The sequence below is a fragment of the Oncorhynchus gorbuscha genome, linkage group LG13 (assembly GCF_021184085.1).
Source record: "Oncorhynchus gorbuscha isolate QuinsamMale2020 ecotype Even-year linkage group LG13, OgorEven_v1.0, whole genome shotgun sequence".
Taxonomy (NCBI): Eukaryota; Metazoa; Chordata; class Actinopteri; order Salmoniformes; family Salmonidae; genus Oncorhynchus; species Oncorhynchus gorbuscha.
In genome coordinates this window covers 76,648,582-76,671,751 of record NC_060185.1, presented here as the reverse complement: position 1 = coordinate 76,671,751, position 23,170 = coordinate 76,648,582, and the positions used below count along the sequence as shown (strand labels likewise).

The window sequence follows — 23,170 nt, the reverse complement described above, 5'->3', positions numbered from 1 at the left end:
TTTGATGTGTTGTAGCACATATTGGCCATTATACAGTATGTAGCTAGCAATGGCCTAGTAGGTTTAAATGCATTCATACTTTCATAAGCAATTCAAACCACTCTAGATGTTATTCAAGCAGATAAGATTGCTGTAAGAGTGCTGCACTTGTATTCATTCAGCTGTCTCTGTGATTTACAATCCAAATCAAGCAATAATGGAAAGCAAGCAAACATCTTTCAGTTCCAAGGTTTGGGTGATTTCCTCAAGGCAAGCACTTCCTCTCTTATGTAGTCTAGTGGTAGTGGTGGCAGTGGTAATTATGAAGACAGTTCTTGATGAGCTTTCATTTGACGGGAATGGGCGGGCCACTACAACATCCCTTTCAATTCACTTATGCAAACTAGCCCATTGTTGTACACCGGCCCGGGGAAATAGCCAACGGTAGGCTACCTGCGGAGAACGCAAGCGTGCGTCTGGCTCCATTCCTAAACCCAAACGGACGTGCTGACTTCGAAGATTTGCCGCAAAAAAAGGAGACAGCAGAAAGAGTGTGCAGAAAGAGTGACTACTGGCCATATGTCAACGAAGGGCAGAAAGTATCACGAGAGAGTATCGTTCTCCGAAGAGGAGGATGAACAGTGTTGGAAAGAGGAAAACGGCTGTATGGATGTACATTACCTAAAATCCGTCCAAACAATCCGGGATTCGTCTGGATATTATGCTTATAATATGTGAGTAGACAAACCTATTATCGGCGCCACTTAGGCTGTAGAACTCATTGGAGGCTAAATAAAGTGGGCAGGTGAATTTAGATATGCTACTGAATATTTGTGTGGGTTAAAAACTTTACTTAAAACAGTTGATATTGAATGAATCATTATTTTTAAAACACCTGACACTTAAAGGGACTGTTTTCTTTCTGCCTTTGGTCCGAATAAAAATCTTATCTTCTCATGAATTTTTTGAAAATCACGTTTATTCATATCTGTTGCACTGATATGTCATATAAAGTCATCCAATACGAAGCCTTCAACTGGAAGCCTAGTGCAATGATGTTGTTTTGGGCCATACCAAAATTGGAATTTTATTCATATAAAATGTAGCTGCATCTTTGGACATTGGCAGTGTTTGTGACAATACTTGCGCCACCTTGTGGATAATTCAGTCCGTGGTCATAGAGAGAGAGTGCAGACAAGAGACCATGATGCTACTGTTCACTCTTTTTGGTTGGATAATGCATAAACCTACAGGTAGCCTACATGTCGCCTACTTTTTGTATCATGTTGAGACTCACTCAGCATGTAAAAATGCTGAAACAGCAGACGTTCTAATTAATCTCATGTTCATATGCAGGCTACTACATAACTCGCATGATTCAGGTTGTATTATGTGCCTTTCCTGTTTTCAAATCCCATTTACTTAATCCATTCCACACACACAGATCACATTTGAGAAAGTACAACGACTCTGAGACAGCATGATTTCTAAGGCCTCATCTATCTATTGTCAACATTGCTGATATCAATGTTTCGCTCATTTGCAGGCATCGCTCATTTGCAGGCACTAGCTCTCAACTCTATTTTGTTATGGCCATACATCAGAGATGATCATCTAGACAGGAGTATGTCAATCTAATACACACTGCTGTGTGTGTAAATCCGCTCCAGTCTTCAGAGGTTCTCCATATCGTACCCATTAATTAACACGTTATCATGTGTCACACATGGTGACGTAAAGTGGGCTGATATGGGTGATTGCTCTGCTTTATACTATCTTATCCTGGTGATACTTGCTTTGGGCTAATACATCAAATGTAGCACAGGGCTTATGGTAAGTGGTGCAGTGTTTAACATCCTAACTATGGAACAACATTGTCAGACGAAGCTGAGATGTATATTTAACATTTGAAAAGTCAGTCGAAATACTTTAAAGTGAACCCTTCAAACAGTAGGCCGTCCCACTTCCCTGCTGTGTTGGGTAAAGTAATATCTCAGGTCTTGTGTGATGCCATTTTAATATTTACTTAGATATTCCTTAGGTGTATGTTGAGTTTGTGAATATGAGAAAAGTGGATATCTTGCATTTAAAATACCAATGCCATTTTATGCCTTGCCAATGTTATGCCTTTCCAACATGTGATGTTCTCCCTTGGTGTAGAGACCCTAGACTGGTCGCAGATCTGTGTGTGCTCTTTCCAACTCCATTGCTCATTGTCAAAGCAAACATGTTTGTATGATAATGGATGTGAATGATGGCACAAACAGACTGGCACTCAGGCTATGGAGACTCCATAGAATTCGAATGAGTAGAATAGATATATATTTCTTCCGTCCATGGGATCGTTTTAGTGGTCCACCCATTATGGCAACTCAGTAGTGCCTTGCATGTGTAGAATAGTTGGAGAGGCACTGTATTTTCAGCAAAAGATTCCCACTGACAGAGCATAAGAAAGTCTTGTTCCACCTCGACCACCCAGGAAGTAAAGGTCATGAATTCATCCAGGCAGTGAAATTCGTCCTCTGATTCGTCCTATTTCCCTTCCAAGAGCTAGCTTTATCGTATGTTCTTTAAGAAAGACAAAAACAAGACCTGAAGACCATGTCCTACTGCAAACGTTTTTACACATTGGATTTGGGGTTCTAATTATGGTGCAAAGCAACTGTATTGTCAAACCAAATTGTTTTGGTAGTTTGTTCCATTGCCCTTTCCTCTCAAAATTGTCCAAATTCTGACCTGTCATACTCTTTCTTTTGAAGGAATGTCAGACAAGTTACAGCATCAGTGATTTGCTAATGAATGTAATTAACAGACGTGAGCGAAATGAGTTCCTTGAGTCCTGATCATGTGACCGAATGTCACCCGAAGTCCAATTGCAGATTACCACAATATATATATAATAATAATATCCTCTGCACTGTTCATTGTTATTATGACACTTGTACCTGTTTTACCAACATCCTCTGGAGTGGCATGGAAATAGTGTATGTCAGGCATACAATAGTAATCGGTACAATAATAAAGCCCTGCAGTAGACTTTTGTCCTGTCCAGGGGGTGTACATGTCTTCACGCTACAGAATCAGGAGACAGGCACCTGCTCTATGGACCATTCTGCCTTGGACAACAGTACTTCATAGTAATTGAAGCTTTTGTATTGTATAATTAGCAGGGGCTGAAGCTGTGACTCAATGGCTTTTTTCGTGTCCAGGCACTTTCTAAGGCAGTGTGTCCGGCTCTGCCCAGTCAGTGTCTTCACCGGCTGTGGCCAAATCCCTAACTTGACAAAAGTAACATGGTGTATGATGCTCTTCCTCTTTCCTGTCAGTGTACGGCTCGGGTTCAAATGTGCTAGATCACTTGTTCTGTTTGGGCTGCTGTACCAGCAGGAGCCAAGACATTTTCATGTTGTTGGATGGTGCTTTCTTTTGCTGTCCTGGATCAGTTGAAATGGCCCGCCATCCTGTTGTCTTGGCAGTATCAGTAGCGGAATGGGTAGAATCCTGACTTTTACCTTTTGACTGTGTGACTGACCGCTCTGGCAGTTTGCTTCTGATTTGATAGTAAACAACTGTTCCCCTGGAGTGCAGCCTGTAACCGAGTGTGGGGGAAAAATGTCTGCAACCACAGTTAGGGCTAAGGTGGAGGAGGAGGATGATGGTGGATGGTGGATGAGGATGATGTATGGTGGTGGATGAGGAGGAGGATGCATGGTGGTGGAGGAGGAGGATGATGTGTGGTGGTGGATGAAAAGGATGATGTATGGTGGTGGATGAGTAGCTTGTGAAGCTCAGCTATGGTATATAATGGTGTTTCTATTAATATAAATGGGAATTTTGTATTTTTTGTGGTTTTATTAATCAGATAGGACAGTGAAGGGGAAAAGGAGACATAGTGCGAGTTAGAAAGGGAAATGGGGAGAATGCCTTCAATTGAAATGTGCCTTCCGCATTTAACCCAACCCCTCTGAATCAGAGAGGTGCGGGGTGTTCCCTTAATCGACATCCACATCTTCGGTGCCCGGGGAGCAGTGGGTTAACTGCCTTGCGCAGGGGCAAAACGACATATTTTTACCTTGTCAGCTCGGGGAAGGGCAAGGAGGATACATATTGCTCAGGAGGAGTATGCATGGCTTATAAAGATCAAGGCCTGTATTCACAACGCATCTCAGTGCTGTATCTAGGATGAAGTCCTCCCTGTCCATCCATATCATCTTATTCATTAAGATCTAAATGGCAACACTGATCCTACAGTAGATCAGCACACCTACTATGGGACTCTTTGTCTGTACAGGCCCATCTATAGTATAGAATGGTTATGAGAAGGAGAAGAAGTATTTATATTATCCCCACAGTGCTGTTCCTAACAGCTTAGGTTACTCACAGTCACAGCCCACAGATGTGGTTGTTTTATATAGCCTGTTATTAACCTGCTGAATGGTGTTGCCCTGGGATGAGTGGGCGGAGAGTTTGGGAGGAAGAGGCTTTGGTTGGACAGAGTTTAGAAGTATCATCCATCATTAGACCGATGTTCCAATTCCACATTGGGATAGTCTATTGATTCAACCAGGATAAAAGGGGTTCCTGTCAGTTCATGGTTGTTTTGTGTGGCCTCTCTAATCTAGCATGTGTATCTGAGAAGATATGGTGCGTGGGTTCCAGCACATTTGATTGTAACGTTGTCCAATCGATACTTTCTATGGAGACGGTGGCATGTTTTGAAGTAGTGAATCGGATAAGAGGTTCGGTGTCTAGCTTCGTTCCTTTCTGAGGACATTAAACATTGAGCAGTTCTCAGTAACTATCTAAATGAGGAGTGAAGAGTATTGACTGGTGCTCAGGGGCTATTGATAATTAAACATTTTATTTAAGGCCCATTGCAGTCCAAATTCAGTTTTAATGGAACTATTACAGTAAGGTACTTAATTATTACCCAGAAAGGATTTGATATTGAAAAAAATGGCTGAATTGGGCTTTTTAAGCATAATTTTTTCCAGTTTGGGCTTGAAATTCATTTTGGAAACTATATTTTGTGCAGCTAACCAGGCAGACCAGGAGTCTTTGTGTTGAGAAAATGGATTTCATTTAGATAGCATCTGACTGGCTTCTCGCTAGCTTGTGGTGAATAGAGCTGGTCAGTACTTCCCCAAACCCACACTACAGCTTGGAGTAGGATAAAGGAGAATGCGTTTGCTTGCATTACAGCACTACCATCAGACCAAACTGGCATATACCTCTTGGTTGAGCTACTGTCTGCCTTACCCTTTGCATGCCTGCCAAATTTCGGGTCAAGGGTTGTGAACATATGTCTACTATTGCACCATCATTATTGCTAATGGACCAATAACCACCATTAGGAACCAATATGGACCCTATTCACATAGGACTTTTGGACTTACACCCTCAAGTCAATTTTTGCTGCCACTTAGCCTTTGCCTCAAATGGATGCACTGGGAATGCATTCCACACTATTATGTCCTGTCTATTACTAGATTCTTATCCTCCTCTATTTTGTTAACCAAAGGTCTGGTGTGCTACATGAATACAGTACATTGATTTGGTAATGTCTATAAGAATGAGCCATAAGGGGAATATCTATAAGAGTTAGCCATAAGGGTAATATCTATAAGGGTTAGCCATACGGGTAATGTTTATAAGAGTTAGCCATAAGGGGAATGTCTATAAGAATTAGCCATAAGGGTAATGTCTATAAGAGTTAGCCATAAGGGGAATGTTGAGGCAGAGTACGACCCTGCCTCACACAGGAAGCGGCGCAGGTCCTAATCCAGGCACTTGTCATCTCCCGTCTGGATTACTGCAACTCGCTGTTGGCTGGGCTCCCTGCCTGTGCCATTAAACCCCTTCAACTCATCCAGAACGCCGCAGCCCGTCTGGTGTTCAACCTTCCCAAGTTCTCTCACGTCACCCCGCTCCTCCGTTCTCTCCACTGGCTTCCAGTTGAAGCTCGCATCCGCTACAAGACCATGGTGCTTGCCTACGGAGCTGTGAGGGGAACGGCACCTCAGTACCTCCAGGCTCTGATCAGGCCCTACACCCAAACAAGGGCACTGCGTTCATCCACCTCTGGCCTGCTCGCCTCCCTACCACTGAGGAAGTACAGCTCCCGCTCAGCCCAGTCAAAACTGTTCGCTGCTCTGGCCCCCCAGTGGTGGAACAAACTCCCTCACGACGCCAGGACAGCGGAGTCAATCACCACCTTCCGGAGACACCTGAAACCCCACCTCTTTAAGGAATACCTAGGATAGGATAAGTAATCCCTCTCACCCCCCCCCTTTAAGATTTAGATGCACTATTGTAAAGTGACTGTTCCACTGGATGTCATAAGGTGAATGCACCAATTTGTAAGTCGCTCTGGATAAGAGCGTCTGCTAAATGACTTAAATGTAAATGTAAATGTAGTTAGCCATAAGGGGAATGTCTATAAGCATCAGCCATAAGGGTAATAGGGGTGCCTATATTTGTCCTGTTTCACTGCATGTACATGTGGGTAATCTGTACAAGTGTGAGGTGTGAATTGGAAATGTGTTTTTTGCATATCCCACATCCCAGGAGACACCCGTGGAGAGTGTGGTCACAGCCAGGTGATCAGACATTATTGACGGTGACACGAAGCCATTAGAGTTAAGTGCCTTGCTCACGGGCAGAAGTGACAGATTCTTCTGGGTTTCAAATTAGCAACCTTCTGGTTACTGACCCAACACTCTAACCGCTCGGCTACCTGCCGCCCAAGTACAACCCCTGGATACCCTGCTTCTCTATCGCAGGGCATTATTTGAATGCATGATCCTCCAATATTCTCCAATGTGGAAGAAATGTAATGTCAGAGTGGAAATCTAACCCTATTATTACTCTAATTAAGATGATACGTTAGCCTATTAACCCAATCAATTTCTGGCAGCCGTTGTTCTATCGAGGCAAAGGGGAAATAGTCATGTTAATTCTAGGTTATCCCTTGGGTGTCTGAAGCATTTGGCTATATATGGAGGATGCAGTGTCCCCTCAAGCCTGCCAGCAAGTCATTGGGGTAGCAAGTCCTAAGGGTCTTCAGCTGTTCATGCCTGTAAAATGAATTTCCTGCTCAAGGGCAAATCTCAAGGACCATTATGGTAGGAGAAATGTTGCTCTGAGTGACGTCCCTATGTGATGTTATTTAATTAACCCTTTTTATTTTATTTTTGGAATAGAATAGTTAACCAAGGAATACATTTTTGTTCACAGTACATTCTCATTGGTAGCCTATTTCATAAGCTGAGTCCATTTTTCTCTTTAATTTACCCAACTAAAAATGTTTCTCCTTTGATGACTTTTCCTTGCCTGGCATTACTCATCAAATAAATATGAACAAATGAGTGTGCGGTTTATATGGGAAGCGAGGCATTGCATTGATTGCTTTTTCAGGCTATTGACAAAGGTCACCAATGCAAGGTTAACTGAATTCCCATCACTTGTTTCTCTCTATTGATTTACACTTTGTTTGCCCATGTATTGTACAGTATGCTGGCACTTCATTTGATGCCGGGTTGATTATAACGGATAGTCACCCAAATTACAAATAAACATCCTTTCATAGATAATTATCAAACCGTACAAGATAAAGATCCTGCGTGTCAGCGAACCCACAGTTTGACTGTATTTACTTACCCACAGCAAAACAATGGGTGTTAAGGGACTAAACGTAGCATACTGCAAAGTAGCATGCCACGCCCCCCCCCCCCTTTACCCTTAGAAAAGCTTCAATTCGTCGGGGCATGGACTCTACTAGGTGTCGAAAGCGTTCCACAGGGATGCTGGCCCATGTTGACTCCAATGCTTCCCACAGTTGTATCAATTTGGCTGAATATCCTTTGGGTGGTCGACCATTCTTGATACACACGGGAAACTGTTGAGCGTGAAAAACCCAGCAGCTGTGCAGATCTTGACTCAAACCAGTGCGCCTGACACCTACCATACCCCGTTCAAAGGCACAAAAATATTTTTCTTTGCCCATTCACCCTCTGAATGGCACACACACAATCCATGTCTCAATTGTCTCAAGGCTTAAAAATCCTTATTTAACCTGCCTCATCCCCTTCATCTACACTGATTGAAGTGTATTTAACAAGTGTCATCAATAAGGAATCATAGCTTTCACCTGGATTCACCTGGTCAGTCTATTGTTTGTATTTCCTTCTACTTCCTTCCTTAGAAGATTCATAACAGACCACTGAATAATGCAGGTATATGTCATATCTCATTGCACGTTAATCAACTTTAAGATTACAGACTTTACCTTAGGGTGACGCACTGACTTTAAGGTGACATACTTTACCTTAATTAAGGTGAAACACTAAATTTAAGGTGACATACTTTACCTTAATTAAGGTGACACACTAACTTTAAGGTGTCATGGTTGTCATAAGAACGGGACCAAGGATGTTGAGTTCCACATATTTATTTCCAAGAGAAACTTCAGCAAAACAAAAATATACCAATAAACGAACAACTAAACGTGACTACGTGGTGCACATGTGGACTGTTGACCGTTGCAGGAGGTTCCAGACTGTGGACCATGGCAGGAGGTTCCATACTGTGGACTGTCGCCGGAAGCTCTGGAATGGGGACCGTCGCCGGAAGCTCTGGAATGGGGGCCGGAAGATCTGGACTGGAGACCATCGCCGGAAGCTCTGGACTGTGAACCATCGCCGGAAGCTCTGGACTGTGAACCATCGCCGGAAGCTCTGGACTGTGAACCATCGCCGGAAGCTCTGGACTGTGAACCATCGCCGGAAGCTCTGGACTGAACCATCGCCGGAAGCTCTGGACTGAACCGTCGCCGGAAGCTCTGGACTGAACCGTCGCCGGAAGCTCTGGACTGTGAACCTTCGCCGGAAGCTCTGGACTGTGAACCATCGCCGGAAGCTCTGGACTGGGGACCGTCGCCGGAAGCTCTGGACTGTGAACCATCGCCGGAAGCTCTGGACTGGGGACCGTCGCCGGAAGCTCTGGACTGTGAACCATCGCGGGAAGCTCTGGACTGTGAACCATCACCGGAAGCTCTGGACTGAACCGTCGCCGGAAGCTCTGGACTGAACCGTCGCCGGAAGCTTTGGACTGTGAACCTTCGCCGGAAGCTCTGGACTGTGAACCATCGACGGAAGCTCTGGATTGGGGACCGTCGCCGGAAGCTCTGGACTGTGAGCCATCGCCGGAAGCTCTGGACTGGGGACCGTCGCCGGAAGCTCTGGACTGTGAACCATCGCTGGAAGCTCTGGACTGTGAACCATCGCCGGAAGCTCTGGACTGTGAATGCGCACTGAGGCCTAGTGCGTGGAGCTGGTACAGGTGGCACCGGACTGGTGACACACACTTCAGGGCGAATGCGGGGAGCAGGCACAGGACGCACCAGACGGGGGAAGCGCACCCGAGGCCTGGTGCATGGAGCCGGCACAGGTGGTACTGGACTGGTGACACACACTTCAGGGCGAGTGCGTGGAGCAGGCACACGACGTACCTGACTGGGGACGTCGTGTGCCCAGTCCAGAGCTTCCGGCGATGGTTCACAGTCCAGAGCTTCCGGAGACGGTCCCAATTCCAGAGCTTCCGGTGACGGTCCCCAGTCCAGAGCCTCCGGCAATGGTTCACAGTCCAGAGTTTCCGGCGACGGTCTACAATCTGGAACCTCCTGCGACGGTCCACAGTCCGGAACCTCCTGCGATGGTCCACAGTCTGGAACCTCCTGCAACGGTCCACAGTCTGGAACCTCCTGCAACGGTCCACAGTCTGGAACCTCCTGCAACGGTCCACAGTCCACATGTGCACCACGTAGTCACGTTCAGTTGTTCGTTTATTGGTATAATTTTGTTTTGCTGAAGTTTCTCTTGGAAATAAATATGTGGACACGCACTTAAGGGAGAGTGCGAGGAGGAGACACAGGACGTACCGGACTGGGGAGGCGCACTGGATGCCAGATGCGTGGAGCCGGCCCAGGTTCCACCGGACGGATGACACGCTCCTCCAAACGCCTGCGTTGCCGCATATTCCTAGCCAACTCCATTCTCGGGTATCCCTCCTCACACTGATCCATCGACTCCCAGGCGGGCTATGGTACTCTCCTTGGGTCAACCAACCACCTCTCTATCACCTCCCAGATGGTCTCTGGCACTTCCCTCTGCTCAGCCGCCAGCTCCACGTGCCACCCCCCAAAATAATCTTAGGGTTTCTGTGGCTTAGGGTTTCTGTCCCCGGCGTCGTCTCCCTCCTTCTTGCGTCCTCTGCAACTCCTGCCAAGGAAGGGTCTACTGTCCTTCCATGATTTCTTTCCAGATCCAACTTATTTTTCCCATCGTTGCACGCTGCTTGGTCGTTGATATTCTGTCACGGTTGTCGTAAGAGTGGGACCAAGGCGCAGCGGATGTTGAGTTCCACATATTTATTTCCAAGAGGAACATCAGCAAAACAAAAATATACCAATAAAAGAACAACTAAACATGGCTACGTGGTGCACATGCACAAACACAAAACAATATCCCACAAACACAGGTGGGAAAAATAGCTACTTAAATATGATCCCCAATTAGAGACAACGATTACCAGCTGCCTCAAATTGGGAATCATACACAACACCAACATTGAAAATATATACTAGAACACAACATAGAAATTATAAACTAGAATAGTCACGCCGTGAACTACTACACCATAGAGAAACAAGGGCTCTCAATAGTCAGGGCGTGACATAAGGTGACATACTTTACCTTAATTAAGGTGACACACTAACTTTAAGGTGACATACTTTACCTTCAGGTGACACACTTCTTCAAGGAAAATAAAATAAAAGTGTAACAGGTCTCGTCGAGACCACGCTCAAATAAAATGCCCTGCTTGAGAAGGATGCTGATGAAGATGAAAACGTTGATACAATGTTTGACATTTCCTTTCTGTGTTTAGAGGGGAAATGGTGGAAATTCGTTTCAGTACTATTCCTTCAGAAGAGGTATGGAGAGGGGGAGATAGGGAGCCTACCTTGTGTGCCAAACTGACTAGCACTACCCATCCGTCAACCAAGGACAGTGGAATGACAGTGCTCTTATCTATAGAGAAGTAGTAATAGCAGCTGTAATTGACTTGAAATTGGGTTTGATGTTTTAAATCAAAACTGGACTTGAGTTTACTTGAATTGGTCGGCTATAAAGGCAGAGGGAATGGAACCGAATTGAATTAGTGGAATTGTCTATTAATTGTCTACTAATTTAATTTGATAAATGTCATGTTCATTCCAATTTTATGGACCAACTACTATTACTCAATTACCAATTGTTGTCAAATACTTCCCAAACACCCAGGGTATTATTAATCCACTATCAGAAACAAGTATTCCAACATGTGCTTAATGACTATGGCTCTCATCTCTGGCAGGAGCACTTGCTTGGTTTGAAACCTGGCACAGAAACCCCTGATATGTTAGTGCATCCTGTAGTTGTATCACCCAGGCATCTGTTGTGTTTCATTAAAATGCTATTAACGCCAGAAGGATTTCTTTCACAGTCTGTGGGGCACTCTGTCACTGCACTTTTCACTGAGACTGCTGGGGTGGCTTGGTGCTGGGCTCTAATGAATACACTGCTGCCGCTCTCCACTCTGTTGTGAACGTAGGGAAGGCATGGGCTGGTGGGATGACATGGCTATGGATCAAGGAACAACAAACTGTGCAGACACCAAACATGATGCTCTAGATACGCCCTTATGCCAAAACGCAACATAATTCAAAATGTAAGCATGCCTTGCAATCTCTGCTCTTATAGCACTGGTCTCTTTGAATGGTGAAGGGTGTTTTTGTAGACTTTGTAAAACAGGTCTACAACTGAAGTTGAGTCCATTTAAAGTTGACTGGTTTTGACTGGTAGAGTAGGTCATCTTTATTATCCTGGATGGGTAATGTTCTTTATAGCTGGTATTCAATACAACTTGGTGGTAAGTATGTTTGCAAAAGTCAGAGCTCTTCACAGAGGAAGTAACCATAATGTCGCTTTCTCCATCTCTGCAAGGAAAGCGGCAGCGGAACTTGAGCTCCCCGCCCACCGGCGGATGATAGCGGCGCGGGAGAAGGGTCGTCGACCACAGATGCGCGGGCCGGCCTTCATGTTCAACGACCGCACCACAAGCATGACCGCTGAGGAAGAGCGCTTTCTGGACTCGGCAGAGTACGGCAACATCCCTGTGGTCCGCAAGATGCTGGAGGACTCTACCACGCTCAATGTCAACTGCGTGGACTACATGGGCCAGAACGCATTGCAGCTGGCGGTGGGCAACGAGCACCTGGAGGTGACGGAACTGCTCCTGCGGAGGGATAACCTGGCGCGCATCGGTGACGCCCTGCTCTTGGCTATCTCGAAAGGCTACGTCAGGATAGTGGAAACCATCTTGGCCCATCCATCCTTCCAGGCTAGCGAGCGACTGACACGGAGTCCGTGCGAGCTGCAGGACGACGACTTCTACTCATACGATGAGGATGGCACGCGCTTCTCGCCCGACATCACCCCCATCATTCTGTCTGCGCACTGCCAGAAGTACGAGGTGGTGCACATGCTGCTGCTGAAGGGTGCGCGCATCGAGCGGCCGCATGACTACTTCTGCAAGTGTGTAGAATGTGCCGAGAAACAGGGCAAAGATGCGTTCAGCCACTCACGCTCACGCATCAATGCCTACCGGGGCCTGGCCAGCCCCGCTTACCTGTCACTGTCTAGCGAGGACCCAGTGCTCACCGCATTGGAGCTCAGCAACGAACTGACCAAGTTGGCCAACATCGAGAAAGAGTTCAAGGTAGGACACTACTGCACTCAGGGTTGCAAACTTTCTGAAACTTTCCCAAATGCGTAGGTTTTTCAGAAATCTATTTCTGAATTCTTAGGTTTTACAGAAATCCTAGGAATTTGGGAAAATTTCACAGAATTTTGCTGACCTTCTCCTCAGAAGCTAACTGCTTGCTGACTGTTGTTGTTTCTGCATTTAGTTTCAAGGCGTAACCATGTTTGTTTTCCTTTATTTAGCTTGAAGATGTAATGTTTGATCGTTTTGAATGCTTTGGAATTCTGACATGGAATAGTATGAACTAAATTGCGGATTGTTATCAGGTAAAGAGTGTACAATAGCGATGTGTTGAATCTGCTTAATTAACAACTCCATTAATTTCAGCCTCATGTTTTTATTTAAAACCGATGTTGTGTAATGTAATGAATCTTCAACCTGTATGTGTGTTATGCTGATGTCGCCACCAGGATAAAAAGAGCCATAAAAAAGAGACCACGCAGCACAATTGCTTCTCCCTGGTAAATATGTTTAACTACATAAATTCATTGAGATTGATTAAAAATGTGCCTAGCTGCACACTGGCTAATTACTTGCTGTTACTTCAAGGGTAATCTGTCTTTTAGTATATCTGGCTGCCTGTCAGATTGTGCATTATTTTTTATTTTTTATTTAACCAGGCAAGTCAGTTAAGAACAAATTCTTATTTACATAGGTGACCTACCCCAGTCAAACCTGGACAACGCTGGGCCAATTGTGCACCGCCCTATGGGACTCCCAATCACAGCTGGCTGTGATACAGCCTGGATTCAAACCAGGGACTGTAGTGACAGCTCTTGCACTGAGATGCAGTGCCTTAGACCACTGCGCCACTTGGGACTACAGTTGCATTTTAGCCACAGCCTGCAGATAAACATTGTGACAGATGTGATTTCCAGAGCTGTTAATGGGAAAGAGAGAAACCAGTGGTGTTTCAAAAAACAAACCTGCCCTCTCCTTTAAGAATACATTTTTGAATTATTTGTCTAATTTAAATTGATTGTGAAAATGAGTTCACTGAACTATATTGCCGCAAAAGCTTGTTATTAAATTACCCACATTTACTAGAGTGCTTCATGCTGTTAAACATATGACACATTAACAACCATTTCAAGCTTGGTATGATGCAACAAGCTACACTGAATGTGTTTGTAAATGAACATTTTAGAAGAGGACGCTTGTTTGACCCTGTCTCATAAATCAAAACTTTCTCCTGTTGGGATGTTCAGGTTTGTCTGATACAACACTTAACACAGAATAAACTGAAAAGCAATTTCCGTAGAGAACACATCACATAGCTCTCAATATGGGCCCTCATACAGGACTTATTATGTTTTGTCCTTATACCTGTTTTCTTCAATCTGTTCTCTGAGTTGTCCTTTTGCCTCCCTCTGAGGGATGCAGTGAGATGATAGAAGTATATCGGAACATGTTCTAGTGAATGAAAGGCAGTAAATTGCTCACACGGTGCAATACTTCACTTGAGAGTTGGATCACAATGTTCAGTTATGAGTGACTGAAAATGTAGCGTTTGGGCTTGTCAAACACAGTATTTGACAGTATCTTTGAACAGATGGTGTATGACAATCCATCACAATTAGAAAGAATAAAGCACTAGACATGAACAAAGTGACAGACGCATGCTGAGCAAAGTCTAGTTGTTCCTTGGAAATGAAATCCAGACTAAATGCTCTCAGTATAAAGGACAAACAACACATTTAAAAGCAAAAGATAAGCCGTTAGCTTAATACGCCTTTAATTGTGTTCTTAGAGCAAGGTTTAAACAACAATGTGAGTAAAAGTGGTGACTCTGGAATGATTCACTATGGAAGTATGACCATAGGTAAAAGGGACAGGCGACAGCTTGGCAGTGTGCTATAAGGACAAAGTCAGCTGTACCAGGAACATTTCAGACTACTGTTTCATCATGAGACTGCATGCATTTCAAATGCATTGTCAATATGTATAACTGTTTATGTATCGTCTGTGTAAACATATCGTCTGTGTAAACATGTCGTCTGTGTAAACATGTCGTCTGTGTAAACATATCGTCCGTGTAAACATATCGTCTGTGTAAACATGTCGTCTGTGTAAACATATCGTCTGTGTAAACATGTCGTCTGTGTAAACATATCGTCTGTGTAAACATGTCGTCTGTGTAAACATGTCGTCTGTGTAAACATGTCGTCTGTGTAAACATGTCGTCTGTGTAAACATGTCGTCTGTGTAAACATATCGTCTGTGTAAACATATCGTCTGTGTAAACATGTCGTCTGTGTAAACATGTCGTCTGTGTAAACATGTCGTCTGTGTAAACATGTCGTCTGTGTAAACATATCGTCTGTGTAAACATATCGTCTGTGTAAACATATCGTCTGTGCAAACATGTCGTCTGTGTAAACATATCATCTGTGTAAACATATCATCTGTGTAAACATATCATCTGTGTAAACATATCATCTGTGTAAACATATCATTTGTGTCCCCTAATTTGCAAAAATGTTTCTTCTTGATATTTGAATTATACCAATGAAACATGCATGGCCTCTTCCTCCCTTGTAGACAAAGTATTTATTACATTAATGTTGGATTGCTTTTCAACAAGTAGAGTGATCTAAGCTAGGGATGGTTGACCAGAAGTTCAATTAACAGCTTAAATATGATACTAAGTAATACTGAGGCCAGTATCATCAATATCGACTGTATACTTTCTATAAATAGGAAGAAAATTATATTAAATACTTTGACTGTACTCAGCACAGTATTATAAATCTTGTCACCTGGCAAGCACGTTCATTTTATCAAAACACAGATGTCTTTTCGCAAAGGACTAGACTAGTATTATGTAGGCCTATTTAAGGAATGCTGAAATGACCAATTTAACTGCTTCCACGAGAATAAAATTGCGGATGCAATCAGATAACAATTCCATTACCTTACCTCCTCCTATAGTGACAGTAATCCTGTGAAAATAGAGGTTAAAATACATTTCACATTGTAGCATTAACAACACATTTCTATGAACGTTTTATTTTTTGGAGATTCATTTCCGAGCTATTGTAATCCGTATTATTCATTTTATTATCCTGCACAAGTATTGAGATGTAAATGTATTTCAGATTTTCCTACTTAATAATACAATTCTATGTCATGTGGATATACAACCCTTTCTTGAGTTCAGCTAATGTCGAGATCATTACACACAGATATCCCCATTGGGTCACCACTATTGGACCCATTACTTATTCAGAAATGCTAAAAGTGTTTTCAGAGAAGCATAAGTATTTTTTTGTCACTATTACTGTATATCTTTCTATAACATAATGTTTGCTGGAAAAATATTACTAAGTTTATATTCTGTTCGTGTCACGTTACCTTTGTAATTGAGATTTACGCCAACGAGTTTGCCTTTCCCTGTCTCCAGTAGCTGACTTGACTCTAACCTGTTTTTCTCTCTGTCCAGAATGACTATCGCAAGCTGTCTATGCAGTGTAAGGACTTTGTAGTGGGAGTGCTGGACCTCTGTCGGGACACAGAGGAAGTGGAAGCCATTTTGAATGGAGATGTTACTGCTGAGAAGGAGTCGGGGCAGGGCCTTCGCTCTCTCCTGAGCAGGGTCAAACTGGCCATCAAGTACGAGGTGAAAAAGGTAAGTAGCTAACAGTTTCCTTTATCTATCCTCAGGTCTAGACCTGTAGTTGACTTCTCAATACTTCAACAGGCATTAACTCTTCCCATGTAAACTCTCTCTGACCGGTGATCTCTTATTGGTTGAATGCTGAACATATCCAGTGTGTCCTGTAGAAGTGAAGCAAACAAAAACTATCCATTTGGTTGGACTCACATCACACCTTATTTTCTAGCTGCACAACAGAACTGCAACGCTCTCTTATCTCTCGATCTTGTAAGTTATTTCTAGAATTTAGAATATACTGTAGTTCGTTCAAAATGATTCACAGGACACGCCACTTTACATCAAAGTGCCTCCATTGCTACTTGCCTGTGTACCAGACCTGCATCCATACCTCTTCTACCCCTCTTCACTGGCCCTGCCTACAAAATTCACTTTCAACTCAACAGGGCTTCTTTTATGACACTATCTACAGTATCCATCCATTTAGCATCAACATTTTGGTACTACACTTTTTGCAACAGTCAGACATTTTCATTGATTCAATGCTGCTTGCTTTAGTTTGTTTTTGCCAGAACGACTTTATGTTGTAGTGGAAACCACTGTGCTGTATCTCAAAGTTCAACTAATGACTAAACATAACCTTCCTGTTCAGAGTGTCTAGAAGTAACACAGCAATATGTCAACCAAGTCAAAATCAATGTATTGAATGTATACAACTTTATTTAACCAGGTAGGCTAGTTGAGAACAAGTTCTCATTTGCAACTGCGACCTGGCCAAGATAAAGCAAAGCAGTGTGAACAGACAACACAGAGTTACACATGGAGTAAACAATTAACAAGTCAATAACACAATAGAAAAAAAGAGAGTCTACATACATTGTGTCCAAAAGGCATGAGGAGGTAGGAGAATAATTACAATTTTGCAGATTAACACTGGAGTGATAAATGATCAGATGGTCATGTACAGGTAGATATATTGGTGTGCAAAAGAGCAGAAAAGTAAATAAATATAAACAGTATGGGGATGAGGTAGGTAAAGTTGGGTCTGCTATTTACCGATAGACTATGTACAGCTGCAGCGATCGGTTAGCTGCTCAGATAGCAGATGTTTGAAGTTGGTGAGGGAGATAAAAGTCTCAAACTTCAGCGATTTTTGCAATTAGTTCCAGTCACAGGCAGCAGAGAACTGGAACAAAAGGCGGCCAAATTAGGTGTTGGCTTTAGGGATGATCAGTGGGATACACCTGCTGGAGCGCATGCTATGGTTGGGTGTTGCCATCGTGACCAGTGAACTGAGATAAGGCGGAGCTTTACCTAGCATGGACTTGTAGATGACCTGGAGCCAGTGAGTCTGGCGACGAATATGTAGCGAGGGCCAGCCGACTAGAGCATACAGGTCGCAGTGGTGGGTGGTATAAGGTGCTTTAGTAACAAAACGGATGGCACTGTGATAAACTGCATCCAGTTGCTGAGTAGAGTATTGGAAGCTATTTTGTAGATGACATCGCCGAAGTCGAGGATTGGTAGGATAGTCAGTTTTACTAGGGTAAGTTTGGCGGCCTGAGTGAAGGAGGCTTTGTTGCGAAATAGAAAGCCGATTCTAGATTTGATTTTAGATTGGAGATGTTTGATATGAGTCTGGAAGGAGAGTTTACAGTCTAGCCAGACACCTAGGTACTTATAGATGTCCACATATTCTAGGTCGGAACCATCCAGGGTGGTGATGCTAGTCGGGCGGGCGGTTGCAGGCAGCAAACGGTTGAAAAGCATGCATTTGGTTTTACTAGCGTTTAGGAGCAGTTGGAGGCCTCGGAAGGAGTGTTGTATGGCATTGAAACTCGTTTGGAGGTTAGATAGCACAGTGTCCAAGGACGGGCCGGAAGTATACAGAATGGTGTCGTCTGTGTAGAGGTGGATCAGGGAATCGCCCGCAGCAAGAGCAACATCATTGATATATACAGAGAAGAGTCAGCCCGAGAATTGAACCCTGTGGCACCCCCATAGAGACTGCCAGAGGGCCGGACAGCATGCCCTCCGATTTGACACACTGAACTCTGTCTGCAAAGTAGTTGGTGAACCAGGCAAGGCAGTCATCAGAAAAACCGAGGCTACTGAGTCTGCCGATAAGAATATGGTGATTGACACGAGTCGAAAGCTTTGGCAAGGTCGATGAAGACGGCTGCACAGTACTGTCTTTTATCGATGGTGGTTATGATATCGTTTAGTACCTTGAGCGTGGATGGGGTGCACCCGTGACTGGCTCAGAAACCAGATTGCACAGCGGAGAAGGTACGGTGGGATTCGAGATGGTCAGTGACCTGTTTGTTGACTTGGCTTTTGAAGACCTTAGATAGGCAGGGCAGGATGGATATAGGTCTGTAACAGTTTGGGTCTAGGGTGTCTCCCCCTTTGAAGAGGGGGATGACTGCGGCAGCTTTCCAATCCTTGGGGATCTCAGACGATATGAAAGAGAGGTTGAACAGGCTGGTAATAGGGGCTGCGACAATGGCGGCGGATAGTTTCAGAAATAGAGGGTCCAGATTGTCAGCGCCCAGCTGATTTGTACGGGTCCAGGTTTTGCAGCTCTTTCAGAACATCTGCTATCTGGATTTGGGTAAAGGAGTACCTGGAGAGGCTTGGGCGAGTAGCTGCGGGGGGGGGGGGCGGAGCTGTTGGCTGAGGTTGGAGTAGCCAGGAGGAAGGCATGGCCAGCCGTTGAGAAATGCTTGTTGAAGTTTTCAATAATCATGGATTTATAGGTGGTGACTGTGTTACCTAGCCTCAGTGCAGTGGGCAGCTGGGAGGAGGTGCTCTTGTTCTCCATGGACTTCACAGTGTCCCAGAACTTTTTGGAGTTAGAGCTACAGGATGCAAATTTCTGCCTGAAGAAGCTGGCCTTCGCTTTCCTGACTGACTGCGTGTATTGGTTCCTGACTTCCCTGAACAGTTGCATATCGCGGGGACTATTCGATGCTATTGCAGTCCGCCACAGGATGTTTTTGTGCTGGTCGAGGGCAGTCAGGTCTGGAGTGAACCAAGGGCTGTATCTGTTCTTAGTTCTGCATTTTTTGAACAGAGCATGCTTATCTAAAATGGTGAGGAAGTTACTTTTAAAGAATGACCAGGCATCCTCAACTGATGGGATGAGGTCAATATCCTTCCAGGATACCCAGGCCAGGTCGATTAGAAAGGCCTGCTCACAGAAGTGTTTTAGGGTACGTTTGACAGTGATGAGGTGTGGTCGTTTGACTGCGGCTCCATAGCGGATACAGGCAATGAGGCAGTGATCGCTGAGATCCTGGTTGAAGACAGCATAGGTGTATTTGGAGGGCCAGTTGGTCAGGATGACGTCTATGAGGGTGCCCTTGTTTACAGATTTAGGGTTGTACCTGGTGGGTTCCTTGATGATTTGTGTGAAATTGAGGGCATCTAGCTTAGATTGTATGACTGCCGGGGTGTTAAGCATATCCCAGTTTAGGTCACCTAACAGAACAAACTCTGAAGCTAGATGGGGGGCGATCAATTCACAAATGGTGTCCAGGGCACAGCTGGGAGCTGAGGGGGGTCGGTAGCAGGCGGCAACAGTGAGAGCCTTATTTCTGGTGAGAGTAATTTTTTAAATTAGTAGTTCGAACTGTTTGGCTATGGACCTGGAAAGTATGACATTACTTTGCAGGCTATCTCTGCAGTAGACTGCAACTCCTCCCCCTTTGGCAGTTCTAGTTTGACGGAAAATGTTATAGGTGGGTATGGAAATCTCTGAATTCTTGGTGGCCTTCCTGAGCCAGGATTCAGACATTGCAAGGACATCAGGGTTAGCAGAGTGTGCTAAAGCAATGAGTAAAACAAACCTAGGGAGGAGGCTTCTGATGTTGACATGCATGAAACCAAGGCTTTTTCGATCACAGAAGTCAACAAATGAGGGTGCCTGGGGACATGCAGGGCCTGCGTTTACCTCCACATCACCCGTGGAACAGAAGAAGAGTAGTATGAGTGTGTGGCTAAAGGCTATTAGAACTGGTCGCCTAGAGCGTTGGGGACAAAGAATAAAAGGAGCAGATTTCTGGGCATGGTAGAATATATTCAGGGCATAATGCACAGACAGGGGTATGATGGGGTGCGGGTACAGCGGAGGTAAGCCCAGGCACTGGGTGATGATAAGAGAGGTTGCATCTCTGGACATGCTGATTATGATGAGTAATCAGCATGTCCATTGTGTCCTCCTCCCAGAGCGCTAAGAACCTTGGTGTGATCCTGGACAACACCCTGTCGTTCTCAACCAACATCAAGGCGGTGGCCCGTTCCTGTAGGTTCATGCTCTACAACATCCGCAGAGTACGACCCTGCCTCACACAGGAAGCGGCGCAGGTCCTAATCCAGGCACTTGTCATCTCCCGTCTGGATTACTGCAACTCGCTGTTGGCTGGGCTCCCTGCCTGTGCCATTAAACCCCTTCAACTCATCCAGAACGCCACAGCCCGTCTGGTGTTCAATCTTCCCAAGTTCTCTCACGTCACCCCGCTCCTCCGTTCTCTCCACTGGCTTCCAGTTGAAGCTCGCATCCGCTACAAGACCATGGTGCTTGCCTACGGAGCTGTGAGGGGAACGGCACCTCAGTACCTCCAGGCTCTGATCAGGCCCTACACCCAAACAAGGGCACTGCGTTCATCCACCTCTGGCCTGCTCGCCTCCCTACCACTGAGGAAGTACAGCTCCCGCTCAGCCCAGTCAAAGCTGTTCGCTGCTCTGGCCCCCCAATGGTGGAACAAACTCCCTCATGACGCCAGGACAGCGGAGTCAATCACCACCTTCCGGAGACACCTGAAACCCCACCTCTTTAAGGAATACCTAGGATAGGATAAGTATTCCCTCTCCCCCCCCTTTAAGATTTAGATGCACTATTGTAAAGTGACTGTTCCACTGGATCTCATAAGGTGAATGCACCAATTTGTAAGTCGCTCTGGATAAGAGCGTCTGCTAAATGACTTAAATGTAAAATTATAGTGCTGTCACATGATTATAGTTACAAGTAAATCCAGTGTATGACAGCACCACTTATCCAAAATATAAAAAATATAAAATAAAAATGAAGTAATAAAGAACCAACAAAAAAATACAAGTAAAGCACCAGCCAGCCTGCCAGTCACATGTATGTTATGTGCCAGTCAGCCAGCCAGCCAGTCACATGTATGTTATGTGCCAGTCAGCCAGCCTGCCAGTCACATGTATGTTATGTGCCAGCCTGCCAGTCACATGTATGTTATGTGCCAGTCAGCCAGCCAGCCAGTCACATGTATGTTATGTGCCAGTCAACAAGCCAGCCAGTCACGTATGTTATGTGCCAGTCAGCCAGCCAGTCACATGTATGTTATGTGCCAGTCAGCCAGCCAGTCACATGTATGTTATGTGCCAGTTATCCAGCCAGTCACATGTATGTTATGTGCCAGTCAGCCAGCCAGTCACATGTATGTTATGTTCCAGTCAGCCAGTCACATGTATGTTATGTTCCAGCCAGCCAGCCAGCCAGTCACATGTATGTTATGTGCCAGCCAGCCAGTCACATGTATGTTATGTGCCAGCCAGTCACATGTATGTTATGTGCCAGCCAGCCAGTCACATGTATGTTATGTGCCAGCCAGCCAGCCAGTCACATGTATGTTATGTGCCAGCCAGCCAGCCAGTCACATGTATGTTATGTGCCAGCCAGCCAGTCACATGTATGTTATGTGCCAGTCAGCCAGCCAGTCACATGTATGTTATGTGCCAGTCAGCCAGCCAGCCAGTCACATGTATGTTATGTGCCAGTCAACGAGCCAGCCAGTCACATGTATGTTATGTGCCAGTCAGCCAGCCAGTCACATGTATGTTATGTGCCAGCCAGCTAGCCAGAGCCAGTCACATGTATGTTATGTGCCAGTCAACGAGCCAGCCAGTCACATGTATGTTATGTGCCAGTCAACAAGCCAGCCAGTCACATGTATGTTATGTGCCAGTCAGCCAGGCAGTCAGTCACATGTATGTTATATGCCAGTCAGCCAGGCAGCCAGTCACATGTATGTTATGTGCCAGTCACATGTATGTTATGGCCAGTCACCAGTCAACCAGCCAGTCAGTCACATGTATGAACCAGTCAGCCATCCAGCCAGTCACATGTATGTTATGTGCCAGTTAGCCAACCAGCAAGCCAGTCACTTGTATGTTATGTGCTAGTCAGCCAGCCAATCACATGTATGTTATGTGCCAGTCAGACAGCCAGCCAGCCAATCACATGTGTGTTATGTCCCAGTCAGACAGCCAGCCAGTCAATCACGTGTGTTATGTGCCAGTCAGACAGCCAGCCAGTCAATCACATGTGTGTTATGTGCCAGTCAGTCAGCCAGCCAGTAACATGTATGTTATATGCCAGCAAGCCAGTCACATGTATGGTATATGCCAGTCAGCCAGTCACATGTATGGTATGTGCCAGTTAGCCAGCCAGCTAGTCACATGTATGTTATATGCCAGCCAGTCACATGTATGTTATATGCCAGCCAGCCAGCCACCCAGCCAATTACATGTTTATTATGAGCCAACCAGCCAACCAGCCAAGCCAGTCACATGTATGTTACGTGCCAGTCAGCCAGCCAGCCAATCACGTGTAGGATATGTGCCAGCCAACTGAGCCAGTCACATATATGTTATATGCCAGCCAGCCAGTCAGTCAGATTTTTAGTGCAG

At 45.0% G+C, this 23,170-nt stretch overlaps 1 protein-coding gene across 1 annotated transcript in view; it reads left to right on the top strand.

Annotated features, from left to right (window-relative positions):
- The first annotated feature begins 402 nt into the window (after window positions 1-402).
- Window positions 403-23,170, top strand: part of trpc3 (transient receptor potential cation channel, subfamily C, member 3) — a 60,248-nt gene continuing 37,480 nt past the window's right edge. Inside the window, exons 1-3 of the mRNA XM_046296640.1 lie at window positions 403-713; window positions 12,021-12,795; window positions 16,283-16,468. Coding sequence (XP_046152596.1) covers window positions 559-713; window positions 12,021-12,795; window positions 16,283-16,468 — 1,116 coding nt within the window. The 5' untranslated portion in view covers window positions 403-558. The remainder of the gene's footprint in view (window positions 714-12,020; window positions 12,796-16,282; window positions 16,469-23,170) is intronic.